At 37.8% G+C, this 27,231-nt stretch overlaps 1 protein-coding gene across 2 annotated transcripts in view; it reads left to right on the top strand.

Moving 5' to 3' along the window:
• SNX14 (sorting nexin 14) overlaps positions 1-26,685 on the top strand; it is an 87,343-nt gene extending 60,658 nt beyond the window's left edge. For both annotated transcript variants that reach the window (XM_075202721.1, XM_075202722.1), the window contains 13 exons: positions 3,726-3,858; positions 8,407-8,614; positions 8,748-8,831; positions 9,370-9,470; positions 10,014-10,125; positions 10,990-11,030; positions 11,127-11,246; positions 11,361-11,484; positions 19,006-19,170; positions 21,030-21,125; positions 22,737-22,828; positions 24,388-24,444; positions 26,517-26,685. In XM_075202721.1, the coding sequence (XP_075058822.1) occupies positions 3,726-3,858; positions 8,407-8,614; positions 8,748-8,831; positions 9,370-9,470; positions 10,014-10,125; positions 10,990-11,030; positions 11,127-11,246; positions 11,361-11,484; positions 19,006-19,170; positions 21,030-21,125; positions 22,737-22,828; positions 24,388-24,444; positions 26,517-26,555 (1,372 nt within the window). In that variant the 3' untranslated portion in view covers positions 26,556-26,685. The remainder of the gene's footprint in view (positions 1-3,725; positions 3,859-8,406; positions 8,615-8,747; positions 8,832-9,369; positions 9,471-10,013; positions 10,126-10,989; positions 11,031-11,126; positions 11,247-11,360; positions 11,485-19,005; positions 19,171-21,029; positions 21,126-22,736; positions 22,829-24,387; positions 24,445-26,516) is intronic.
• The last annotated feature ends 546 nt before the right edge of the window (positions 26,686-27,231 follow it).

Below are 27,231 nucleotides of genomic sequence, written 5' to 3'. Positions count from 1 at the left end.
GTTTTGGCATCTTATTTTCATTAATTTTTCCTTAGTAAACAGGAACATTTGTTTACAAAGCTGATTTAGACATTATTTTGGTCCCGGAAGCTTTGCTAGAATATACATGTTTATTTTATATATTTTTACTAGAGATGCTCAGGCTCGATTCCACCTGAGAACCAAACACACCCAGCCTTTTAGCAGATCCAAGTATCGAACCGTGCCATCTCGGTACTTTTGCGCGCCCTGGGAATTGAAAACGAGGCAAAACATCATTGTTACGTCGTCAGATCTCACGAGTTTTGGACTCTATAAGTACTGTCATTGCTGAAATATAAATACTAGAGCTGGTAGGCTTGGTCTTCTGAATTTGCAGTCAAATTGTACGGTGTTATATAGGTTACACACAAAGAGGAGTGCTCCATTACTAATTGTCATTGCTGAAATAGAAATACTAGGGTGGGCAGCCTTGATCTAAATCTACAGTTACATTTTACATAGCTCGTAGCTCACTAAGAAACAGGAGAGGTGGCAGGGTTCAGTGCTGAAACAGAAATTGTAATAATAGGGCTGTCAGTGTTCTTAAAAGTCTCCAGTGACATTCTACTGTGCCATAGCTCAAACTGAAACAGGAGGGGTGGCATTGTTGTTGTCACTCTCCAGTCTCAGTCATGATGATACTAATCCCTCTACCTCATGTGCTAAAGTCTATGTTCAAGTGCATAGTGGTTTAAGTCAGGGTTACAAAAATGTAAATAAAAAGCTTGTACCTTTTGTAAAGAAATAAACACCTCTCTAATAAAGGTGAAAGTTTACTGTGCAAAAACATAAAATTACCAACATGCCATTCTACCCAAAATATTACCAAGCATCAGCTAGCTCCCTTCTCTCAGCACCTGCAATCTACACTGTCATCATATTCATTCTCATCAGTGTGTACATCATCCTCAAACAATACTAATTCATCCCTGCTGGAATCCACCATCACAAAAGTCTGTGTACTTTGATGTAATTGCCGGTAATGGCCTTCTTCATGGAATTTGTAGTTCATTTTACGGAAGAGCTGTCACGGTTTTTGGGCAACTCTTTTAGACCAGACCAAATGTCAAAATGTTGTGCAGATTCATCTGCATCACCACTGGTTGTCTTGGGAAAGCTAAGTTTTTTCCTAGCAGCAATTCCCAGAGAAACTGAAGGAGGAGACGTCATTGTGTCATGTACCACTTGAACTGTCAGCTTGCTGACCAGGAGCTCATTGCATCTCTTGAGATCTGGGTCAGTTGGAAAGAAAGAAAAGAAATAGCTCTTAAACCTAGGATCATTCATAGTTGCCAAAATGTAATGATCCGATTTCAAGATGTTGATAACTCTTGGATCCTGGCGAACCAAATATAGTACTTAATCTACAAGACCAACATAATTAGCGGAATTGCTTTGTTTCATTTCGTCCTTCAATTTCTCTTGCTGCTTTTCAAAAAGTCTAATTAGGGGAATCACTTGACTCAAGCTAACAGTGTCTGCACTCTCTTCAGAGTTGACTACTTTGAGTGGTTTCAGCACCTTTGCACAACACGGAAAGTATTCGCCACTGTGCTGGACTAAAGTACATTCCCCCTAAATTCTATTCTTCTTGCAGCTGCTGCATTCTCCTACATGCTGTTGCAGAATCCAGAAAATGACCTTAAATATTTCAGGACACAGACAGCATCTTGTGCATGACATTGTCATTTTTTAAAAAATTCTGAACCACCAAGTTGATTGTGTGAGCAAAACAGGAAATGTGATGGAGTTCCCCCCGCTGTAATGCTCTAACAATATTGGTGGCATTATCAGAAATCACATATCCACAGGAGTCCAAGCAGGATAAACTATGTTGCAATAACATCCCTTAGTTGCTGCTCCCCACTTAAGGAAATCCCTACCACACTCAATCAGACTTTCCCACAGCCTTCAAATCTTTAGAGGCTCTTTGAAAACCCATCTCTTTTTTTAGAGGTGACCTTATCCTCGATAACACTATTCACACTAATGCACCCTCACAACTATCCCAATCTCCACTCTGAGCCTCACTCGCTCCTCTTGTTTCAGATGTGCCATCTACCCTTTTGAATGTAAGCTTTCTAATGAGCAGGGTCCTCAATACCCTTTGTTTTTATGTCTCCATTCATTTTGTCTACCTTGTCTGTTCTTGTTTTATGTATGTCTTGTTTATTTATGTCCTTGTCTTCCCTACTGTATGGGCGCTGTGGAGCACTGTGGTGCCTTACAGATCTACGATGATGATGATAATAATAATAATATGCCTCTTAGTGAAGCAGATGATACACAGAGTAGCCTGACGTGACGTTCTTGGGTACATGCTGCTGCTGTCCCTGCTGGTGAAGGCGAATCACAAACCCAGTGAGCTGTCACAATCATATAATCTTTAGTTTGCCCAGTTACGCTTGTCCACATATCTGTGGTTAAGTGTACAGTGGATAGAATGGCATTTTGTAGCCCAATAATTAAATTTTTACAAACTTTCTGGTAGAGGTGAGAAATAGCTTTTCTTGTAAGATGGTATCGTGATGGAATTTGGTAACGGGGACAGAAGACCTCAATTAACGGTCTAAAACCAGCTGCATTAATAGTGGATATTGGACAAAGATCTAATACTAGCATAGTTGCCATGGCGTCTGTGATCTGCTTTGCGACTGGGTGACAGCTTTTATACTTGCTTTCTCTTTCAAAGGAATCTTTAACAGTCAATTGTTGTAAACTACTAGTAGTCTTCTTCTTGGTCTGCTTCTGGGTTGAAGATCCATCTCCAGCAGCAGTGGGCCTAACGCTTAAGGATTCTTCTGAGGAGTCCTGGATAGGGGAGGAGTCACCTCGCCTTAGAAACTTGGATGCAGGACTAACTCCGATCACTTGTGAGGATGTTGATGATAAAGGTGTTGGGGGTGTAGATTGCAGTTGCTGGGATGTAGCTGAGAGAAGGGAGGTAGCTGATGCTGGACTGCTTGTTGTTATTTTTTAGCATACGTTTCTGATTTTCACAAAAGCTTTCCATGAACTTGCCTTAAATGGCGTGACATGGATGAGGTTCCTAGATGGTTAAGGTCCCTACCTCTACTGACTCTGGCTTTACAATGCTACAAATGGTTAGACAACTGTTGTCAGGATTTGGGTAAAAATAATTCCACACATAAGAGGTGGATTTTTTGGTCTTATGCCCAGGCAGGACAATGGCCTTGTTCTTATCACTGGCAAGAACTGCTGCAGTCTTTGTTTGGAAGTGTATGAAAATAATATTGTGACCTGTGAGGTGGTGAAAATTGACTTCAAATGACTTGAAATTAGTGTTATTGAGGTTAATAATAATGTAGGGGGGAAAAAAGCAAAATGATGGGATTTTAGCAAAAAAAAATAAAAATATAGGGATTTTAGAAAAAAAATAAAGAACCAAAACCAAAACACGCAAGGGCGGTTTTACCAAAACGCGAAGTTAATCCAGATCCAAAACCAGAACACGGGGGCCTGTGAACATCACTATTTTTTACATGCTATATTTGTAATGAAAATTATTCTTTATATTTAACTTTGTCTTTGTTGTAGTAGCTTATTTTCCAGATTTGATTACTCTGATCTCATCTTTACAATCCTTGTTGACTTTCATGTACATAACTTGCAAATGAATTGCTCTTTTCCTTAACTAACTTTATGCAACTGGCATTCAATCATGTTTATACACTTTATTTCAGGACCGCACAAAAAAGAGGAGAAAGTTCGGGTATCGGGAAAATCGGCAGCAGGATTAAAGGAGTGTTTAAGAGCACGACAATGGAGGGGGCCATGTTGCCTAGTCATGGGTTAGCAGAAGGAGACGATTATGCAGTGAGTTACTCTGTCTCACACATTTCTCATTATAAATTCAGGATCACTTTGGTCATGGAAAACAAAAAACTTATTTTAATTGGTACTGTGTAATGGGTAACCTTTTTTTATTTTAAATTAAATAGTTTCAAGAAGGATTTTTGTATCCTGAAATCTTGCAGCTTCTGTACAAGTAGCCATTAAATTGTGTAATCTACATATTACAACACATAAGTATAGTAGCTATCCATTCTGGAAACAACTGACATTTCTACCCATGCGATGGATCATTTGTGTGAAGATACCGTGTTTTCTGGCCCAATGCTACGCACTCCATGCTGACTGGCCACCCATGGGTGCCTCACTATGCCAGGGAAGTCTACCCAGTACGATTCGTATAGTCACTCAGGCAAATGCAATTATTCCAACAATACATTTATTGTAACAAAACCAATCACTAGATTATTATGTACACACAGTATATAAATGCCAGGCAGATTTAATACATCATCTTTCCCTTACCCCACTATCTTAAGGAGCTACAGTCACCTGGATGTCCTGACTTGACGTCCCAAGGTTATGTAGACTCTAGTAGAGAACGACAGCTCAAAACCAGATCTTGCACCCCCCCCCCCCCCCTGGAGTGGCTCCTTATATCTAGGGACATGTCCACAGTGTTTCCATTACCTAGGCAAACCCCTGGGTCTATTCCTCTTAATTTTTGGTCAGTGCTGGACAAGGGGAGGTTGGAGAGGGGGGTGAAGATGAACTGTCCTTCCACAGAACCTCCCCTGCTAGATGGCCTGTCTGGAATAGTCTTCTGAGAACAATGGACACTAATTAGATTAGACAAGGGTAATAGGTATCATATTTTATTGCATACTACTTACATTAGCCCAGCCAGTATCTTTCAGCCTGATCCCTACCCATAACTCCCTGGCTTCACTTTAAAGACAATGAATACCAACCTCACTGTCACAACATCAATACACAATATACATAATTACACTGAGCTACAGTGTCAACTTAGCCACATGTAATTAGACAATGCAGTTGTAGTCTAGTGAGCTGGGGAACAAAAGCAAGGGCTATAAAAAGTACTTGCTATAATCCACATTATGTGAGAAACGAGAACAGGATGGTTACAGTGTTATCACATTAGTTTCGTCACAATTTGGTTCTCGTAATGTTCTTCAGCAGAGGTCACCTTCTCTCGGTATGTTTTGGACCCTGCTGCATTGAGCAAATGGTGAGAGTGTTGGTAAAAGGGCACCCACCAATATATTGCTGTTTTAAAATATTTAGGTAAATTTTCCTTTTTTTTCTCTCTCTTTAGGATGCCATAGAGTTTATTTATTTATTAGATCTAGTAAAATGCAATAATTTAGTGCCTGATTAGGAAGATGTAGGTGTATTTTTTTTTTCCCGCATGATTGATGTAAGCAGGGGCGGATTTGGAATTTAAAGTGGCCCTGGAAAAAATTGTTGAAGTGGCCTTGTGTGGGCGGGACCAAATCAACTGTAGGTGGGGCCAAAACAAAAGTAGGCGATGTTTAGAACTACTGGAATATGGTTGTAGTAACATTTAGGAAAACCTAGATGTGATGACTTAATAACCATTGGGTAATTACTAAGGCAATGCAGGGAAAAGGCTGCCAGTCCTGTGTTATACTAATACATGAATCCTTTTGCATGATCTGAGACTGGTTTAGGCCTCTGTGCTCAAACTTGTTTGATTGCCTACTTATTCATCCTTCCAATGTTCCTTTCATAGAAACATTTCTTACTTTGCTTAATAAGTTTACCTATTACAAAACATGTTGGCACAATCGTATGTTATCGGTCTGCCAGAGCAGCATATGAGCACCTCAATGCACTGTTCCATCTTTCCCTGATATCATGAGCTGCAAACTACCAGACAAATCTCTCTTTTAATATATAAAATGTGTACTGTGTTTAAAAAAATGCATTAAAAATAATCCTTGTAATAAATGGCTATCCAGTGTGATCACCACAAAGGGGAAATGCTTCAAGCATCTGCAAGAAATCACTTCTTTGTAACAATTGTGTATGAGCCCTAAATGTGCCTAGTGATAGGTGGTGGTTTCAATTAATAACAACAGTGCAGGGATGGTTGGCAGTCAATGGCATAAGTGAAGGGAATAGCTTTTCCAAGGGTTTGCTTGTGTTATACTAAGTACAGAGGAGGCAGGATTAATGATATTGTTAGTGCTATGGGGGCTGTCCATATGTTCAAGAAAGTGATCTGAGAATAAGACTAGTGGTTCTTGCCTTCTACCTTGCACTGAAGTATCACCCAAGCTGGAAAAAGGCTCTTTGGGTGCCTGGGGCACTTAAAACAGGGAGGTTATCATATTGGATACATGTTAGACTAATACACAAGCAAAGCTGTGTGCACTACTGTTAGGTGCATGCAGCTCTACCTTCATGAGCAGTACAGTGTGAGGCGGGACATACCTCCCAACTGTTTTGTTGTTGGATCAAGACAGTAGCCCAAATTCGGGACTGCCCCAACACATTCAGGACAGTTTCCTGCTCTCTCCTACCTGTTCTTGTCACTTTCACCACCTGTGGCTGCTGGTTTCTTTAGATCAGTTGCTGCTTGTATTGATTCTGGAATGTTGGATGCCCTATTTGGAAATAAATGGGTCCAACCATCCCCGACATTAAATCAGTGCCACCCGCATTTAATAATTAAGTCCTCCCACCAGCCGCAAAATTAAAATAATAGGTTTATTTATTAAATGTGAATACTATTTCCCTCCCTTCAATCCCCAGCAATTTATTAATAGCATTTATGTTTAATAAATATAACCATTTCCCACAACCACCCCAGCATTAAATAATTCATATTCACATTTAATAAATAGCCCTCCTTTCCAAACGCATGCCCACATTCAATTAATAGCCCCAAACCACCCCAGCATTAAATTAGTCATATGCCCCCCTGCCATCACATCCACATACATTACATAGACATATGCCTTCCTGCCATTACACACATACACATATTACATAGCCATATGCCCCCCTGCCATCACACACACACACACACACACACCATAGCCATATGCCCCCCTGCCATCACACACACACATTATATAGCCATATGCCTTCCTGCCATCACATCCACACATTACATAGCCATATGCTATGCCATCACACACACATTACATTTAGAGGCCCCCCTATACACAAACATTACATTACATTTAGAGCCTCCCCTACAGGCAAACATTACATTTAGAGGCTCCCCTACACGCAAACGTTACATTTAGAGGCTCCCCTACACGCAAACGTTACATTTAGAGGCTCCCCTACACGCAAACATTACATTTAGAGGCTCCCCTACACGCAAACATTACATTTAGAGGCTCCCCTACACGCAAACATTACATTTAGAGGCTCCACTACACGCAAACATTACATTTAGAGGCTCCCCTACACGCAAACATTACATTTAGAGGCCCCCCTACACGCACACATTACATTATATTTAGAGGCCCCCCTATACACAAACATTACATTACATTTAGAGGCCCCTAAACACGCACGCACGCACACACACACACACGCGCCTTCCAGCCGCACTTCTCAGCACACATGGGATGGCACCTGTCATGTGGTTCGTGTCCCATGTGACCTGTGGCCACGCATAGGAAGAAGGTGGGATCGCAGCTACTAGGGAGAAGGTGGCTGGTCCCGTGGAAGGGATTTGAGGGACCACTGCCTCAAAGAAGAAAAAAAAAAAAAAGAAGCAAGGTCTATGGATAATCCGACCCTGATTGTACTATCTATTGTACCTTTTAGTCTGATGGGAAGGGGTAATACTAATGTAAAGAGGAAATGATGTCTACAGAGTAAAGGATAAAGCTATTAAAGATTATTAAGTAAATGGGGAACAAAAAATTGTTGAATAGATTCTCTTTATTATAGCAACCTGTACACAATTGTGTAACCCCACATTCACCTCGTCCCAGTATTGTAAGAGGTGCAGACATATATAACAGTGTTAGAGATCACTTAGACAGAACGAATATTCTCTTGGGCCACAGCTGATTTATACAGCCACTGCGCAGGTACTCTAACATATTTAAACAAATGTGTGTAGCATGTAATGATGTCATAGCATGTAATATAGAACACAAGGAGATGTGAGAGATAGAGAGGTAATAATTAATAAGAATTGGTTTATTATCTGATCCTCCTAAGTGTATGAGATCGTTATCCCTAAAGTGCTAACACACACACTAAATACTTACCGGCTTCAATGGAAGGTCTGCTGTTTTTATTAATATCTTAATTCACTGATTTTTTTTTTCTCATTCTTTTCACTCCTTTTTTAATATTTCACCTTTAGAGGCTGGTATAAATTTGGACTAATATATATTTTAGTAAACTCAAAATAAAAGGGATTTTATAATTGCTATTGGACTGGAGTGCCTCATAAGCCAACCTCAATCTTGTGACTAACTTCACACGATAAATTTTGTGTGCATTTTTCTTTTACCAATTTCTAGGCCCTGACCATTACATTTATTCTTGTAGATTGAAGAAGGCATTATGGTGTTAGAAGATGATTCACCTGTGGAGGTTCTCACTGCAACTACCCCTAACACCCCACGCAATCTCTCTGCATGGAAAATTAGTATTCCATATGTGGATTTCTTTGACAGTGCTTTCCTTGAAAAGAGAGATCGAAAAGAGGGAATTCCAGTTTTTTGTATAGACGTGGAGAGGAATGATAGAAAAGCAGGTAGAAAAGTTTCTGCTAAGTAAGGTTATGTTGCATGTAAAATGTAGTTTTGAATGACTGTATCCGATGGCAAAGCGAAAATACTAAATGGAAAAACCTAAGCATGTGCCTTCAATTTTTGTTTTTATTATAGTTGGACATGAAGCTGAACATTGGTCTGTCTACAGAAAATATATAGAATTTTATGTTCTGGAGTCAAAGCTTACTGAATTCCATGGTATGTTGTATGTTCTTTGGAATTCTGGTAATATTGTGTTTAGTTGTAAATCTGTTTGCATTTATTTTTTATGATGGCATCTCCACTTTCTCTGACATTTTCAGTTATAGAAGCAAGACTTGCATCTTGCAGCTTATTTCCAAACGGTGAATGTGCTCAGGCAGGAACATCCTGACATCAAGGCGTATTTTTAAAATGGCAATTTTGATTAAGACATCCTGATAAGAGTTCTCTATTGATGAAAAGGTATATCATATGCTCACCTCCGGCAAAAATGTCATTTGATACTATAAAAAAAAAAAATCCTATATATTTGATGGCAAACATATTCATTAGATATTTAGGGGTTTTCTCTTGGGAAAAAGCCAAAAAAATATTCTACATAAACTAAGAAAATTACAAAAAATGTTTTGTAGGAGATGAGCATACCATGTACCTTTTTTTTTATGGGGCATTTAGTGGGTACAGCTCCCTTAATACAGAAGAACATAGTAAAGTACACTGCATCGGTTTACAATTTTATTTTTATTTATGAAAGGTACCTTTCCTGATGCCCAGCTCCCATCAAAAAGGATCATTGGGCCTAAAAACTATGAATTTTTAACATCAAAAAGAGAAGAATTTCAGGAATATTTACAGGTATGACATTTAAACTTTAGCTCTATGTGGTATTATGGTAATGTATGAGTTATAGTGCAAATGTTGACAAACAGGAAAAATACCACATCACAGGGATTTATACCATCCTTTTCCAGGAGTGACTGTCAGATAATCACGATAGATAGATATAGATTGATATAGATATAGGTATATGCATTATTTTATGTTTGACTTGTTAGAGTAAAGGCGTTCTGTCTTCTAGACTGATTCTACCTTGTATAGATGTTTACAAAATGTACCCCCACTTTCTTCCACTTCCCTGAGTAATGAGAGTACCAGAGGCAACACCATCACTCTGATAAGGGGATGCAAGGGAGTGGGGGGGTAAATTAAAATTTACCGTAAAAGTCATTAAGTAAAATTGCTGTTGAATTGATAGAGTCATGTAAATAAGCCTCTCTGAACCGACACAGGTCGAAAGCACATAATTGGTGTTTATAAGACAAATGTTCACATGTCTATTTTGTTTTAAAAACACACAAAAATAATATTGTTAACTTTATTTTTGTGTTCTGATTCCAGAAACTTTTACAGCACCCAGAGCTAAGTAACAGCCAATTGTTAGCAGATTTTTTATCACCGAACAGCTTGGAAACTCAGTTTCATGACAAGATCCTGCCAGATGTGAATCTTGGTAGGTGCTGTCTGCAGCATTGCATTCCGTTGCTTGAAATAACTGAATGTTGGACTTCTTGAAGAAATATAGTGCCTCTCCAGTAAAGGAAATCTAGGACGCATCAATAAAACTATTTAAGTGCAGTCAATTTATCATTTATTTTTAATGTAATACTGTACATTGTTAGATTGGTGAATCTTAACTTGATGAAATCTTTCATGTTTACAATTTTATTAATAAAGACTTTTATTTGTGTATCATACTTGGTTATATATGGTTTGTCACCTATATGTTCTTTAGGTCTAACAGAACATATAGGTGACAAACCACATATAGCCTTGTGTGATACACAAATAAAAGTCTTTATTAATAAAATTACAAATACAGACAACAAAACGTAGCAGTTTTTTACTGCACTTTTAACTCGCTCCATTTCACGAGTATTGCACAATCACGTTATTGATTTGGATTTATACATTTTTATTTCGCTACTGTCCAAGTAATCAGGATTTAAAAAACATTTAATGAGACTTATTTTAATTCTATACAATTATAACATCCAAAAGTGCCCCATTAAAAACATATTTTTTATTTTCTTCCTAAATACTATGAATTTTAATATACCTCCCAGAACATGGAACTTTTGAACATTTTGGGTGGTTACAGTTACTGAAACAATTCCAGCAGGGGATGTTGAATATTTGGTGTGGTTGGAGTATTTCTTGTTTTCTACAGACTGTGGAGGAATGCTATTGAAAACAGTTGCCTGTAGTGTATGCCCCCATAAACTAAATATAAAAATTTTGGGCAGAAAGTTCCGACTCTGCTATGACTGTTACTATTACAATGTGAATATCTCTGTCTCTGTGTTCTAATTTACAGGCAAAATGATCAAGTCTGTACCAGGCAAACTAATTAAAGAGGTAATGTAAGGTGTTTTTATTTTTTGTTTTTATTTTTTTAGCCCTTTTCAGATTTACTTTATGTTCCAAAGATATATAATGTATCCTTGCTTACAGAAAGGACAACATCTAGAGCTTTTCATCATGAATTTCATCAACTCATGTGAATCCCCCAAACCGAAACCAAGCAGACCTGAGTTGACTATACTAAGTCCCACGTCAGAAAACGACAAAAAGGTTTGAAGAAATTGAGCACTTTAATCAAATCCTTCCTGTCATGCTGTGATTTTTAGATGTGTTTTTTCTTATGTGATATTTTTAATGCCTAATTGTTTTTTGTTTTAAATTCAGCTGTTTAATGATTTGTACAAGAACAACGCCAACCGTTCTGAGAATATAGAGAGAAAGCAAAACCAGAACTACTTCATGGAGGTTCTGACAGTAGAGGGTGTTTATGACTATCTTATGTTTATAGGTAAGCAATAATCGATACATTGGTCTAAATATGTGTTTCTGCTGTATCGTAATTTCTTAGTACATTTGCTGTTTCTATGTAGCTATGTATATTGAATGAGCTTTCTTACCTTTGAAAATTGTCCCTGCTAGGAACCTGCTATGTGTCTGGGATATAGTATACAGTGCCTATAAAACGTGCCTCTTCTGGTATTTGTTCATTTTGATTTCATTAAAAATAAAATGTGACTTTGGAATTTCTAACGCTGATCAACATAAAATACACTGAAACGTCAAATGAAAAACACTAATTTTTTTTAATTGCAATTGAAAAATAGCATTTGAATGTAAGTGTTCACCTTTTTTTTTTTTTTTGCTTAAATGAACCTAAATAAATCCTGCTGCAATGATTGTCTTCAAAAAACCCAATATCTAATTGATTGGAGACTATCTTTGTATAAATAAAGAGTTTTTAAATGTTTCCCACATAAAAACTACTGTGTGAGCGTATGAAGGTTCCCCTGGTGGCCTGATCTGCAAGCATATGTGGTCCGGGCAAAAGATATCAGAGGCCCAACCCGCCCCTGTAGTTAAACACAATTCATTACGTGGATGTGGATGCTAGTGTTGAGTGCAGTGCAAATAATGATGGGCGCCAGGCATTAATCAATTTTAAATGCAGCAACATAAACCTTATTCAGCTCCTTTTCGTTCAGCACAACAATCCTAATGTTTGTAAAAAATGTACATATGTAAAACGCCAGTCTCCACCTGCACATTGCTTAAGCAGATGGTAGTGCTATCTCTCCATCTCCTCACATTTCTGCACAGTACTTAGGGGTTTCTGCATGTTTTATTTCTGTTTTTATAAATCAGGTAATTTTTATTGAGCTTTTCCGAAACAGAAAATACAAAACATACTCAACCCCTACACTCCTAGAACAACATGGTATCTAGAATACAAGAGAGACGTAATTGCAGCAGTAGAGGAATATTGGTCAAAAATAATCCTTACTATTATAAGAGGCACTCCTTTGGTATTTTTATAGGCACCTTTTTCAGGAGCTGATAAGTGAATTCACAAGTAAGCCAAAGACAAAAGATATAATAAAATGTAACTTTTTTTCTTGTTTAAATTATTTTGACACATAATAAAAGGGAAATATAAAATGTTGTAAAATAAGTTGAGTGGATAGGGGATATTCAGACTATGGCATATAATTATGCTTTCTATGGTTTTGTAGTATCTCCTTTCTGAGTTTTATTACATAATCAAATTATAAAGAACTGGTAGTTGCTCAAATCAATTTATAGGCTATAACAGGTGCATGAAAGGGTGGGGTTATCCTAAAAGGAAAAAACACAGACAAATTCCCCCAGCACACTGCTATAGCCAGCAACAGATCTGCCTTTTCTACTGTAGATAAAAATGCAAAAGTCTCAGTTGCACACATTTGCAAATGTATGTTGAAGCCACCCACCGCTCCAAGGTGCTTTTGCTAATAGGGTGGTCCTACTCTAAACAATGAGAGTCCCATATATTTGGGCCATACATATGTGTTTTTAAATTGAGAGCTAACTTACCAATCAAATTATCACTGTTCCACAATACATTATTTGTTGGTATAGTGTTACACTGTACTGGAATGGACAGTGATCATTGATTAGACTCTTCATACAATACCACCATGCTAACACCTATTGTAATAGTGAAGATATGACTAATTGAAAAATAGGATTTTTGATATATTTATAAGCGAATAGATATATTTTTTTTTACATTCAATTAGAACATCACACGTGTATACCACAGTACCCCTGGTTAATAATACTTAGTAATTGAACTGATTTTTCTATTTGGCTTCCTGCCAAAGTAATTCGTTGATATGAGTGGGTATGTTCTAATTTCTTCTTCTTTCTTTCCAAGGTAGATAATACACATATATTCGACAGTGCTATACTTGTGTCAGTAGAACATAAGCCTAATTGATGTCCTGGCTTATTAATAACATCTGCTTGCTTAGAAAACAAAAAAAAGAAAGAATGCGCAAAATGACTCTTAATTAGACAATTACTAAATTTATAAATTACATCTGCTTGCTTAGAACAAATAACTTCTAGGGGAGATTTCAATTCCCCACGTTGTTCGTTAGTACGGTAATTGCTGCACGTTATTACCGTTACGGTATAATACAATAAATCGCTTTGTTAGTTTTATTTGTAAGTTCCACTTTAATGAAGATGCACTTATCATATGTGTGTAGCCGTGTTGTTAATTTTTATAAGTGATTTATAACGCTCTTAATCCATTGTATTACCATTGTGGTTAGTAATAAAATTCCTTCCTACTGACGTGAGAGTGTTAATACTAGATCTAGCCAATTTTGCATTCCTGATGTATTGTCAGCATGTCTTTTTGAGGGGTCCGCTGGTCATTCCCATATAGTGCTTTTCACAGGGACATGTTAGGCAATATATAGAACCAATGGTCACATGTATTGTAGTCTTTTATCCATTTTTTTCGACCATATCTGTCCTAAAATTCAGTTTTAGTGGACACTTACATTTGCAGCACTTGTATGAACTTTTTTCCTGTATGGATTTTTTAATTTCGGAATTAAAGTGGCTATGAACTAGCATATTTTTTAGGTTTCCTAATCTTCTACAGCTCATGAGAATATCCTCCCTATAATCTTTCATGTCAGTATCTGTCTGTAGAATATGTATGTTCCATTGTAAGATATCTCTGAAATACGCTAGTGTCTGCAATAAGTGCCCACAAATCCGACGTTTATTGTTGGCTTTTTTCTTTGTATTACACAGAAGTTTAGTCTTCTCTTTTAATTTGGCCATTTTGAAAGCTCTTTTGATGCTTCTGTTACTATACCCTCTTTTTATTAGGTGTTCTGTAAGGCTGGGTACACACTACAGTGTTAAACCTATTAAGAGGGAAAGGGGAATCAGAACTGAAAACTCTTCCAACAAAAATGTGCTTTAGATAGAATTGCCTGTAAGAGCTATTACATTAGATATACTAACAACATAGGTATTATATCAGGCACATGCTAACCTGCAGGGGTTCCAGGAATCCATGCAACTCCTTGTAATCTAACAGTGCATCTCATAGCTAACTCTGTCTGTTAATGTACTAGACTGTAATCGCAACACAGCGGTAATATTAAAAAACGTAACAGTGAATGCACATTCACTCACCACTGTAAAACAATCAGTTACATGGGTTAATAATGTTACCAGCACAATTGGCCTGTGGATGGACTTGCAAGATAACTTTTCTATGCATAACTGCTCTTTGTAATGCAGAGTAACGTTGTATCTAGAAATAGTACATTGTGACACACTTTCAACCATATGATTTGATTCAGCTGTTTCAGACAATCCAGTGGGTTCAAATGATTAGACAGTAGAAGGCATTTGCTCGAAATTGCCAGACATTATTAACAAGTCAGCAAATACACACACCCACTGACTGCTGTAAAACAATTTATTATTAAAACTTGTCATTATAAGATGTGACTTAACAATAAAAGTTTAGTTTAACCATAGAAGTCGGTCGCTCTACATTGCAAGATACCATAAACAGGTCAGCAAATATACACACCCACCAGTTATTGCAAAATAATTCATACCATATAGTAATAAGTGGCAAATAAACAGAGATATTTATGGACATATCTCTTTTTAGAAACTGCCTATTGCGACCTACTGCAAAATTGTTTCAATTGACAGTGTATTTTGAAACATTTCAACTTTGGAAACAGACTTCGCATCAATAGTCTAGCACTGAAATATACATTACACATATAGCTAGTTTTCTTTATAAAATAAATTGCATATAAGGTATATGAAGGTGAATAGTACTATCAGGACCAGATCTTGTTGTATTTATTCATTGTCATTATCAAGTGTTCTGCACTTATAAAAAGCAGGGAAGTCAGGAGCAAGTCAAGTTCTCGCAATGACAATTTTAGCCAAGCACGTTAGGATGAGTACATTTTTCATAAGTATTAGTAGCTTTGTTAATAACGTCCTTTAAGGAGATAACACAGACACACCATTTGACTTCGAGAGGGGGAAGGGGGCACTTAAGCAGGTACAGTATTTAAAACTCAATCCCAAACCTCTGTCCAAAAACTTTTGACTACCCAACACTTCCATTATGTGCCAGAAATTGCTCCTACTCAAATCATATTTCGGCAATTTGAATTCCGTCCATTCTAAATAGCGCTAGCAGAGAATGATAGACCTTATGAAGAATAAACAGACATATATGTTAATAACGGAGATAAAATGGAGCATCTCTCATACTTTTAAGCATTTGGGTCCAATCATCATCAGAGTGGGGCCCCAAATCATCCTCCTGTTTTAATCTAAGAGTTACCAAGCCATCAGGGAACAATAACCTCTTAACCATGGAAATTAATTGAGGGTTAAGGGCACGCTGCAATTGAAGGTAACGGTAAAAGGTAGGGTTGGCAGCCCATATTCCTGTTTCAACTGTTCAAAGGATTTTAAGTAAGAATCGACCTAGAATGTCAAAGCCAAACCTCCGCCAAATATTGTAGTCTTGCAGTTTAACCAGTTCAGGGAGAGTACAGTTGTGCCAAAGTGGGGTGTCCGGGCATACCCTTGATCCACCAGCATATAATGTGCTACCCTCCATATTTTAATCGCTTGTTTAATAATCTGGGCAACCAGTCTACTTCACCTACCCACCGGAAGGACATGCAGTCTATTCAAAGAGGGCTCCTCCTGTTCACTAAGGAAACCAACCAAAGTATCAGTCTGTGCATTCCCCAACCAATCAACCAAATGTGACAATTGTGCCGGAAAATAATTTGAGGTTCTGGACACGGTAAAATTGCAGGGAAGCATAAGGTGGTGGTGTGCCATGTAATGGAAGATATTTGACTTATTCCAGTTAACTGTTACACATAAATGCTACCAAAATAGTTATCCGTATGAAGAAGATGATCTAAGGAGGTATCGGCATCAGACAAGAGAATGTTATCCATGTATAGGGCTATAAAGTTTGTCACCTCGTCCGCTGGGATTCCCGATATGTGTGGATGACCTTGTATAAACATGCTAAAGAGTACAGTGCAGGGGATAAGGGACATCCCTGTCGGATGCCTGTCCCCGTCCCAGACCAAACATTGTTGTGGTGTTACCATTTGCACAAACCCTTTCCGCAGGGGCAGAATATAGTACTATAACCCATCACCCAACCTGAATTTGAAGGCCTTGGTAGCATTAAGAGACACCACCACAGCCCCCTCCTCAGCTTCGTGGGAAATTTGAATGCGAGTATACCTACAGCGGAGGCTAGATGTGGTAGATTTACCTAACATAAGCCCAATTTTGTCAGGATGAACTATTTGAGAAATTACAGCATTAAGTCTATTGAAAAGGATTTTGACCAATATTTTTACATCTGTACACAAAATGGATATGAGACGATAGAACTATGGATAGAGGGGATCTTTTCCAGGATTGAGTAAAACAATTATCAGCGCTTCTGACATGGAAGGTGTGTGAAGTTCTCTAATAATTGTGGAATAAAGGAATCTCTGATATTTTTTTTTTTTTACAACTCTATCCACCCCGTTATCGGCATGGTTTTTAATCCAATAAATTACATATAAACTGTGGAAATGCTGCTCTCAGCAGCAGCAGATTCCTTACACAGGTTTCTCATCTTCTTACCTAGATCCGATCACAGGCAGGCATGCATGCCTGCGGTCATCTAACAGTTCCTCCAATACCTCCATCCCTATATTATATCAAGGGACTCTCATTTAGTGAGGTGCAAACCATTCCTTCGTCCAGGGATTCCTCTGCCATGTAGTCTTCATTCCCCACTCCAGCCATACTCCCATATAGCCACACTGTTATGTGCACATACCTACCAGCTCTGTATTGGGGAACTTTTCAAGGGGACAACTCCATGGAAATGCCTGCTAGAAGGGGCTCTCCAGAGTTTCTCATTGCCTTTTCCCCTTTGGTGCCAAACTCTGTCTGTCTTATGTAGAAAATGTAATTTCTATTCCCCCTGCTGGTCCCTTACTGTGGGCCTTCAGTTATTGATTTGGCGTTTCTCTCACCATCCGTAACCAGACATTTCTGACTCTCTTTCTGAAGCTACTCGCCCACCAGACACTTAACTGCTCACAAAGTGCTCCCAGTTATAGGAGACGGTCATACTCTACAACATTCTGTAATATGAAAAAAATATATGTTTAGTATATGTACCAGCAATATATATATTCAATTAAGGAAGATACACATGCAGGGTTTTGGGAAAGAGAAACCTGGCTACACCGTAAATATCCCCCAGACCATTCTCAAATTCATTATAAATGTAGACATTAGTGCAACTGTGTATTTGTGTAAAACAGGACATCTTCCAAAACTCCGTGCCACAAATCAGTGATTTATGGAAGGAAGGAAAAAATAAAAATATTTTTGTTGATAGTTCACATGAAATCTTGTACACAGTTAGTTGGATCCACGTACTGAGTAAAGGAATATTCTATAGACTGATGAGACCAAGAATATTTTTTGGGGTATCAACCCTATGCACATGCCTAACACTGGGCATCATTTGAAGTATGCTATTCCTAACATGAAGCATGGTGGCGGGAACATAATACTATGGGGACAGGAAAACCTGTGATCATAGAGGGCAAACTGGATGGGGCAAGATATAAATAAATTCTGAAAGAAAACAGGCTGCAGTCTGCACAAGACCTAGGGGTAAATTCATTAAGCTGCGGGTTTGAAAAAGCAGCCAGACTCTATCATTTTGTAAAATATACGAAATAAATAACTAGAATCTGATTGGTTGCTGTAGGCAACATCTCCACTTTTTTAAACTCACAGTTTGATATATTTACCCTAGTGTTTAGGAGATGATGTGTATTCCAGCAAGACAATGACCCAATACATACAGCAAAAGCCACATTGGAGTGTAAAAAGTGTCCTGAAGTGGCATAGTCAAAGGCCAGACCTATTGGAAATCTGTAGAATGATATGAAACTTGCTGTTCACATAAGGTCACCATCTAACCTAATAAATAAAAATACAGGAAAATTGCAGTGTTCAGATATGCAAAGCTAGTTGAGACTAACCCAAATTGAGTCTCGGTTGTAATAAAACACGAGAGTGGCGATGAATACTTACGTAATCAATTATTGTATGTTTTTTTTAATTTGTAATTGAGTTTGTTTTCATTTGATAATACAGCATTTTGTGTAAATTAGTGGTAAGCATTTCTGAATAAATGCGTTATGATTCCATGATGTAAGAAAATACAATGTGTAGAATGCCAGTGAGGATGGATTTTAGTCACTTTATCTATCGAACACATGCAACAATTTGAAATTTACAAATTTGGCTGGCATGAAAGTGTAACATGCACCAGCTGTTATGTGAAACCTGAAACACTGCGATTTAAATGTTTACTACGCATTGTTAAATAATAGGTACATTTATTAGCTTACTAACTGGTTTACTTAACCAACAGGGCGTTGTGTTTTCCATATTCCTGATTGGTTTCATCACCTTTTAATGGGAGGACGAATCCTTTTCAAAAATACACTGGAGACCTACACAGACCATTACCTGCAATGTAAACTAGAACAACTTAGTCAAGAGCATCGACTGGTTTCACTAATTACACTCCTTAGAGGTATGTAGCTAGTTTTTCTTGTTGATGGAGTTGACTGAAGACTTCTAATTAATCTCAAATTTAAAAAATTCTATATTGCTGTAAAAATAGTTTTTCAGATACCAGGACATAAATTAAAATATTTAAAACGTATGTATCCTTATGGCTAGTTTAGACATATGTTTGTTTTTTTTGTTTATTGTTTTTTGTTAGATATATTGTCAACATTTGGTTGTAACCAGGCTACCTGGGGCTCTTTACAGTTTTGGACACCCTATTGCTAAGTGGTACACCAACTCTATAGCAGCATGTTGCAGATAGCATGTCGCTCTGTTTTCGATCTACTTTTATAAACAGTCTACAGTTTCATTACTAGCCAGTAGTTTACTGTTTGCTTAGGAAGAGAAGCAAATAAGTGAGTGGTAGAAGTCTGGATTATAATAGATCTATTTCTGTGTTGGGTTCCTTGTCATCCCAAGGAGGTAGGTATCTGTTTGCTAGGATTGTGTCTGTGAAAGGACTCACTACCTGGAACAGAATTTGGAAAGCAAAACATGACATCCATGCACAATCTGGTGCTGAGACTCTCTCTGTACAACACAATCACTATGTATATTGAACATTCGTTTTAAATCATAAACCTCCACAATTATACCAAGACATTATTCAGATACACAAGAAACATTTTGGACATAGAAATCACAAATGTCACTTTTCAACAATAGTAAATCAAAAAGTAGACTGGCACATGTAAACCAACACAAACGGTGGATTAAGATGGATCGGTACAGAGTGAAACTATCTTTAGTGAGCGATCTTTGCACACTATCATATAACTACTAAATCACACCACCTTAAGAAATCATGATTTCCTTTCTTCTCACCATTGCTCCCTAACATACACAACCCAAGCAAGCTTCCCACTGGGGAAAGAAGGGTCCTTATTGACACATTGGGCATTTCATGGAATCTTTTGGAAATTTTTTCATTTCTAAAAAAAGATGTCTCACATTGGAGGAGTAGACATTGGTAATATTTTTCCACCTACTGCTATAAGTTGAACTGTGAGGAAGCAGTTAGACAATTTTTTAATTTCTTCTTAAATTCATAAAATCAAACAATACTGGCAGTCAATCGTCACCTTGATGTCAGATATGACTTTCGCATTCACAAATAACCCAGGTGTCATTAGTGCGGCCATGCTCACTTCACCTAGGCGGTGTCATTAGTGCGGCCATGCTCACTTCACCTAGGCGGTGTAATTAGTGCGGCCATGCTCACTTCACCTAGGCGGTGTAATTAGTGCGGCCATGCTCACTTCACCTAGGCGGTGTAATTAGTGCGGCCATGCTCACTTCACCTAGGCGGTGTAATCAGTGCGGCCATGCTCACTTCACCTACGCGGTGTAATTAGTGCGGCCATGCTCACCTAGTGATATTCCTATTAAATTGCATTTGTTACTGCCTTTGACCGATTTATGACATTGTCTTTAAATGTAGCCCCACCAAAATTTAAAGAGTTGTACACTTTAATGTCCCTGTTTTGTTTCACACCTGGGGAGGAGCTGTCAGCATGACAGATAGGTTCCATTAGCCATTAGCCAATGTTGACAACTTTCTTACTACTGTACTACTGTCAAACTGGATACTATGTTTACTTGGTTTTGGTGATGGGATGGTGGTGTACCCATGAAAGTTCTACTAGAGTGAAGGGGTTCTTCACTTTGGGCAAACCCCATACAGATATCATTTCTAGTTTAGGTGAAACATTGACTTCACCATAAAAACAATAGATATTTTTGTATATTAGTTGGTTATAATTTAGCATTTTTCACTTGGCAATCATTTATTCCTAAGCATTATTTTTGTTTTCTTTGCAGATGCTGTGTTTTGTGAAGGTACTGAGCCGCGATCTGCAATGACCAAGCAGAAACGGGCAAAGCAGACTTTTGATGAAATGATGGGTTACATTCCAGGTTTGTCTTGTTTATAATATTTATCAGTTGCCGCAAGTGACACAGGCCATATATAAGAAATGTATTGCTCTTTACGTTTTAATAAATTACATGGAAATGCTAGACTGGAAGGTAAAACATTTCTTTCTCTGTACAGTCATTGAGACATGTACTTGTGAAGGAGAAGAATTACATTTTTTTGCAATGTGCCACAGTTGACAGAAATATATCAGAGTGAAACTGCCCTAAAATACACCATAGAAACATGATCGTTGGTTGGCATATGCAGAATTTCAGATGCATGTTTAGCAAATAAAATTAATCTAATAATTGGTTTTATGTAGCTAGTATGATAAACGCGTTTCATAGATACTTAATGTGTTGGTTCCGAGGAAGGCAAAACAATCCCTCTGTTGTGTAATTTAAGCCTCACAGGGGGTAAACGTTATACATTCCAAAAAAAAAAAGAACATATGTTCCCTGGTTCAGTCACCACAAAATGCTCTCTACAAATGATAGCTGCAGTAATATTTGAAAGACAGGCATCCAATCCATTTTTAAATTCTGTTTGTGAATTTACCAGCACCGAATCATGTGTTAAAGAATTCCACAGGTTACCCACCAGTTTACCCACCAGTGCCATAAAGAAACACTTCCTGTTCTCATGGTGATCCCATCTTTCTTAAATTTGCACTTACTGATCATCTGTACGGGTCTTGGTCCAAAAAATGTGTTCGACACATCTGTAGACTTTCAATTTATTAAATAATAATGATGTCACCTCTAAGGTGCCTTTTTCCCCCAAAGTAAACAAAGTTTTTGCAAAATCATTGTAATTTGATCCTTCCATTCACTTCCACTTTATTAATGAGGTTGCCCATCTCTGACACCCCTTGAATTATTTGTCATTCCTCTAGTAAGGTACGCACCCTTTTATCCCATTTTCAGTAAGGTAATAACTAATCTATGTTTGTGTCATGTGCATTTATTTACTACCTTCTTATGTATCCCAGGATTTTATAGCAATTGCAGAAGCTGCTGGCATTATGCGATGCTACTTTATGTAAACTAGTATTCTTAAGTCCTTTTCAATCTCCCTTTTCCCCATTTTAAAGTACTTTTAAAATGTTGAGCAACTGGGCTTGGACATATTAGTCTTGCAATTTACCCTCATCAAAAAGCAAATTATATTTGTTTTCACTTACGCCAACACAAATGGATGATTTTTCTACATAATAGGTAATGTGAAATATATGCTATGGTACCGTTACAGGGATGTCAGCAGAAAGGGAAAGTTATAAGACTGTTACAAACAAATACAATTAAAGCAGTGGGTAAGCAACCTGATTTTATTTTTAAGCTGAAAGGTTGGTAATGTCACCAATAGTTTTTACCAGGTAACTGTTAGCAGCTTGTGAAATTCTAGTAAGCTTTTTACACAATAGGACAGAAAAACACATGCATGCAGTTTATACATTGTATTTTAACAGCCCCAGTCATTTTCACATAGGTTACAAATCTGAAATGCCGTATTTGATATAGTTCTGTTGTAATAAATGGAGATATTTTGGTCCTGGTTCCCAATGGTTTAAGTTAATGATAATTTTTTTGTCTTGTTTCATGACTGGCTAGATTTAATAGGAAAATGTATTGGAGATGAAGCAAAGTATGAAGGTATTAGATTATTGTTTGATGGTCTGCAGCAGCCTGTGCTCAACAAGCAGGTAAATATAGAACTTTATAATTTTTTTTTACTTTTTTTTTTACTTTTTGTCTTTTTTTTGATTTGAACTAAATTTAAAATGGACATCCACTTACAGATGGCTGTTTTTTTTGCATTTTATATAACCTCTTGCAATGTTTGCTAAGTACATTAAAATAGCAAAGGGAAGCCAGCAGGAAGATAACAATCATGTTGTTTTACCATGTAAAATATATAAACTGCTTTTCCCAAAGACCCAGTACTTCTTGACTGGTGATGTAATCATGTTGCAGGCAGTAATCTAGATGAATCTGGTTTCAATACAACCCGACATGTTCCTTGAACATATTTATTTGTGGTTTAAATTAACCATTATTAAATTTGAAGCCAGTAAAATAAGTGGAGATGTTGAGTTTTGCCTTTTACATTCTAAATTGTACTGTACATGATGTCAATAAACGATCCATGGACAAATGTGTAGAACTTGGGTTTGGTATATGGGAACAATCCTATAATTAGGCAGACTCTTTACTTTTCCATTGTCCTAAGGTATAACGTACATCTGGATACAATGAGATCACAGCTGAGCTGTGTAGTTTCACCAATGACATAATGCATGACAAAAATGCATAAAAGACAGTCAGAAAGGTAAAGCAAAGATTTAGAAAATGTTGCAGGTAGACTTACTCAATATGTTAGTCATTTTAATATCATTAATAGTGTTTTCAAATCATGTTTAATCACACAAATTATATGCAGTAAATATATATCTGCTCTACTGAAAAATGCAGTGGAAACTAGATTAAATCATTAGTAACTGGCTTGCTAGTTAAAATATAGTATGCCTCTTTAATTGTAGGATAAATCTTATTTCCTCTACTGCTCCCTTAGATCTGCCTTGGCACTATGGATTTTCCTAGTGAAGTCAAATAAATCCTCAGGTTAATAAACAAGTGCCACATTAATAAAAGTGTTCAGTTTACAAAGTGCCTGTTGCAGTAGAGGCAGCCATTTTCATTTTATTGACTGAACCAATATTCCTGAGAATACGGCCTATCAGTTTATTAGAAACAGTGCCTTGTGAATATTCGTTAATAGTAAATCCATAGACTGCATTCTCATGAATATTGGTTGTGCTCTGCCAACAAATAGCTGCCTGCTCGGTATGTAGTTGAAAAGAGCTGTTTAAAGTGGATATTCATTTTTAAGTATGATTCATATCAAATTCCCTCCTGTCATGTAATAGTATTTTGTTGGGGTTCCTCCAGTCTGCAGCCAGCTTTATATTCGAGCCTCTACATTTGATCTCTAGTCCTGCTCTGTTCTTTCCACAGTCATAGAGTTCCCAAGTGTATGTAAGTGTAAGTGCTGGAGGCCTTCTAAGTACAATATAAGGTCTGTGCGATTTGGAGTGGGAGAAACTTGAGCTAAATTAACACCTTTCTTCTATACTTCACCTAGTATAAAATAACCCTCACTGACTACAAATGTGTGATTACATCTAATCCAGTAATTCTATGAAATTAATATTGCATATCTGTGCAAGAGCATAACATAATGCCATCTATGTTGTCATTTCAGCTGTCTTATGTTCTACTAGATATTGTTATGCTGGAGGTATTCCCAGAGCTCAGCAAGGTACAGTTTGCTTTTGCTGTGAGGTTTCAATTTCTGTTCCCTGTGTTATAAAGTTTTGTACAAGATTTTATGACTGGCACAATCCAGTCTACAGGCATCCTAAATGAATAGCTCTGCACCCCATTTACCTCTCGACATTGTACAGTCTTCTCCATGACTGCACCAGATCAGGCCAGCTGGCACAGGCTAATTAGCAAAATAACCTGCACAATGGTACCTAATGTTACATTCAGAACAGATTATGGTTCATATTCGAAAATGATCATTTATGTTCATTCTAATATAATCAGTAGAGGCTTTAGTCAGATTATTGTTATGTGTATGTGCTATACAAAAAAAGCTCTAGAAATATACAGATTTTCAAAAACTTTATTTACTATCAAGTGCAAATTAACTTTGATCAGCAGAGTGGAAGGGTGATATGAATAATCGCATTTCTCTTTCATCCAGTCTGGGGGACACTGCTTACCATGGGTTCTGGAGGGGAGCTTGGGGAGTTGGCACCTAACTAGTTAACTTTAGTACTGCCTACAGACCCCTCCCCTCTACAATCCCCCCGCCTCTTCCTCCTCAGTTTTTTTTAGGTGCCCGCGGAGTTGGGCAGTGTTTTTTTGTTTTTTTTTGTTTGTTTTTTTTTCCTCCAGTGTGGCGAACACTATGATGCGAGCCAGAAAGCCGGTCTCAGCTCGCACCTATGTCCGGATTTGGAAGGCCTATATCAGATGGTGCGAAAATAGGACATGTCACACGTCCTCCTTTCGTCTTCCTCAGTTATTGGCTTTTCTTAAAGATGGCCTGCAAGCAGGCCTTCGTTTAGGTTCCCTAGAAGTTCAGGTATCGTCACTTTCAGTCTTTTTTTCACCTGAAATTAGCGGATTTGCCAGATATTGGGACTTTCCTTCAGGGAGTCTTGCATATTCAGCCTCCCTATGTTCCGCCTACAGCACCGTGGGATCTCAACCTGGTGCTGGACATGCTTAGAGGGCCTCCCTTTGAGCCATTATTTGTGGCAGATTTGAAGTGGTTGACCTGTAAAAGGTCCTCTTTATTTTGGCTATTGCATCTGCGCGTAGGGTTTCAGAATTAGGAGCTCTGTCTTGCCGGGAACCATATCTGGTTTTCCACATGGACAAAGCGGTGTTAAGAACCCTCCTTTCCTTCGTTCCTAGAGTAGTTTCGGCTTTCCATCTGAAACAGGAAATTGTAATTCCGGTCTTTTCTCCCACTTCCCATTCGGATTCAGAGTCTATGGAAAAGTTAGATGTGGTTAGGAATCTCTGCATTTATGGCAAAAGAACTTCTCTAATGAGGCGTACTGATTCCTTGTTTGTTCTTTATGATGCTAATAAGAGAGGCTAGCCAGCCTCAAAACAGTCCATTGCAAAATGGATTACGGCTACCATTAGGCAAGCTTACATAAAGGCTAACCGTCTGGTGCCAGAGAGACTTACGGCCCATTCTACCAGATCGGTAGGGGCGTCTTGGGCAGCGAGATATGGGGCTTCTGCAAACTAGCTTTGCAGGGCAGCCACCTTTCAGAGTAGTCCCAACCTTAGGGAGCTGCTTTAGAACATCCCCATGGTAAGCAGTGTCCCCCAGACTGGATGAAAGAGAAAAGAGGATTTATGTACTTACGTTAAATACGTTTCTCTGATTCCGTCTGGGGGACACTGCGATCCCTCCCTTTTGCCTTTTCTCTATATGCTCTTGGTTGATTGACCTATCTCCTTGGGGCTTTTTAAATAACTGAGGAAGAGGCGGGGGGATTGTAGAGGGGAGTGGTCTGTAGGCAGTACTAAAGTTAAATAAGTTAGGTGCCAACTCCCCAAGCTCCCCTCCACAACCCATGGTAAGCAGTGTCCCCCAGACGGAATCAGAGAAACGGATTTAACGTAAGTACATAAATCCTCTTTTCTGCAGTTTATGGTAAAGGTTATGTTGTCTTTCACACCAAGTAGAGAGAAAAGAAAATGGCAATTGTAGATATTGACCAACTAATGTGTAATCAAGAAATTGATGTGCTATAAAACTTTTTTTTTTGTTTGTCGACAAATTTTATATTCTGGTTTTAGCTTCAAAAGGATGTTTCGTCTGTGCCAGCCTGGATTTGAGGAAGACAACTGGAATTGGACTGTATAAATCAGCTCTTTGAAAAGTTTGCTCTATTTATGGCTGTTGATCTGGAACTTTCATTCAGTTTTACAAGAGAAGTGAAAATATCAATAAAGTACTAAGAATGTATTTTTTCTCTGTCACAGGTTTGTTTTTCTTGCATGATATGCAAAACTGAACATTTTTGTACATTATTTTTGTAAATATTTGAAACTGATACATATTAAAACTCCTGAAAAAAAAATCTTTGTTTTATGTTCTTCCAATAACATAGTAACATAGTTGATGAGGTTGAAAAAAGACACCAGTCCATCAAGTTCAACCTATTTTTGATCTCCTGCGATCCCTCACTTATATTTGAAATTGATCTAAAGTAAGCAACCACCACTCTGTTTTTATTGTGAAAATCCCCCCAAACCCAATATTGCAGTCCTATTTTTACCCTATATTCACTACTATCCTTCATTTTAATTAACATTCGTATCCCTGGATACACTTTTCTGCAACAAATTTGTCTAACGCTTTCTTAAACATATCTATTGAATCTGCCATCACAACCTTTCCTGGCAGTGAATTCCATATCTTGACTGCCCTTACTGTAAAGAACCCCTTCCTTTGCTGCCTGTGAAATTTCCTCTCCTCTAACCTTAGGGAGTGACCGTGTGTCCTGTGTAT

Source organism: Mixophyes fleayi, chromosome 3 (assembly GCF_038048845.1).
Source record: "Mixophyes fleayi isolate aMixFle1 chromosome 3, aMixFle1.hap1, whole genome shotgun sequence".
NCBI classification, from domain to species: Eukaryota; Metazoa; Chordata; class Amphibia; order Anura; family Limnodynastidae; genus Mixophyes; species Mixophyes fleayi.
Note: the sequence above shows the minus strand (reverse complement) of the source record. Positions and strands in the feature narration are given on the sequence as shown.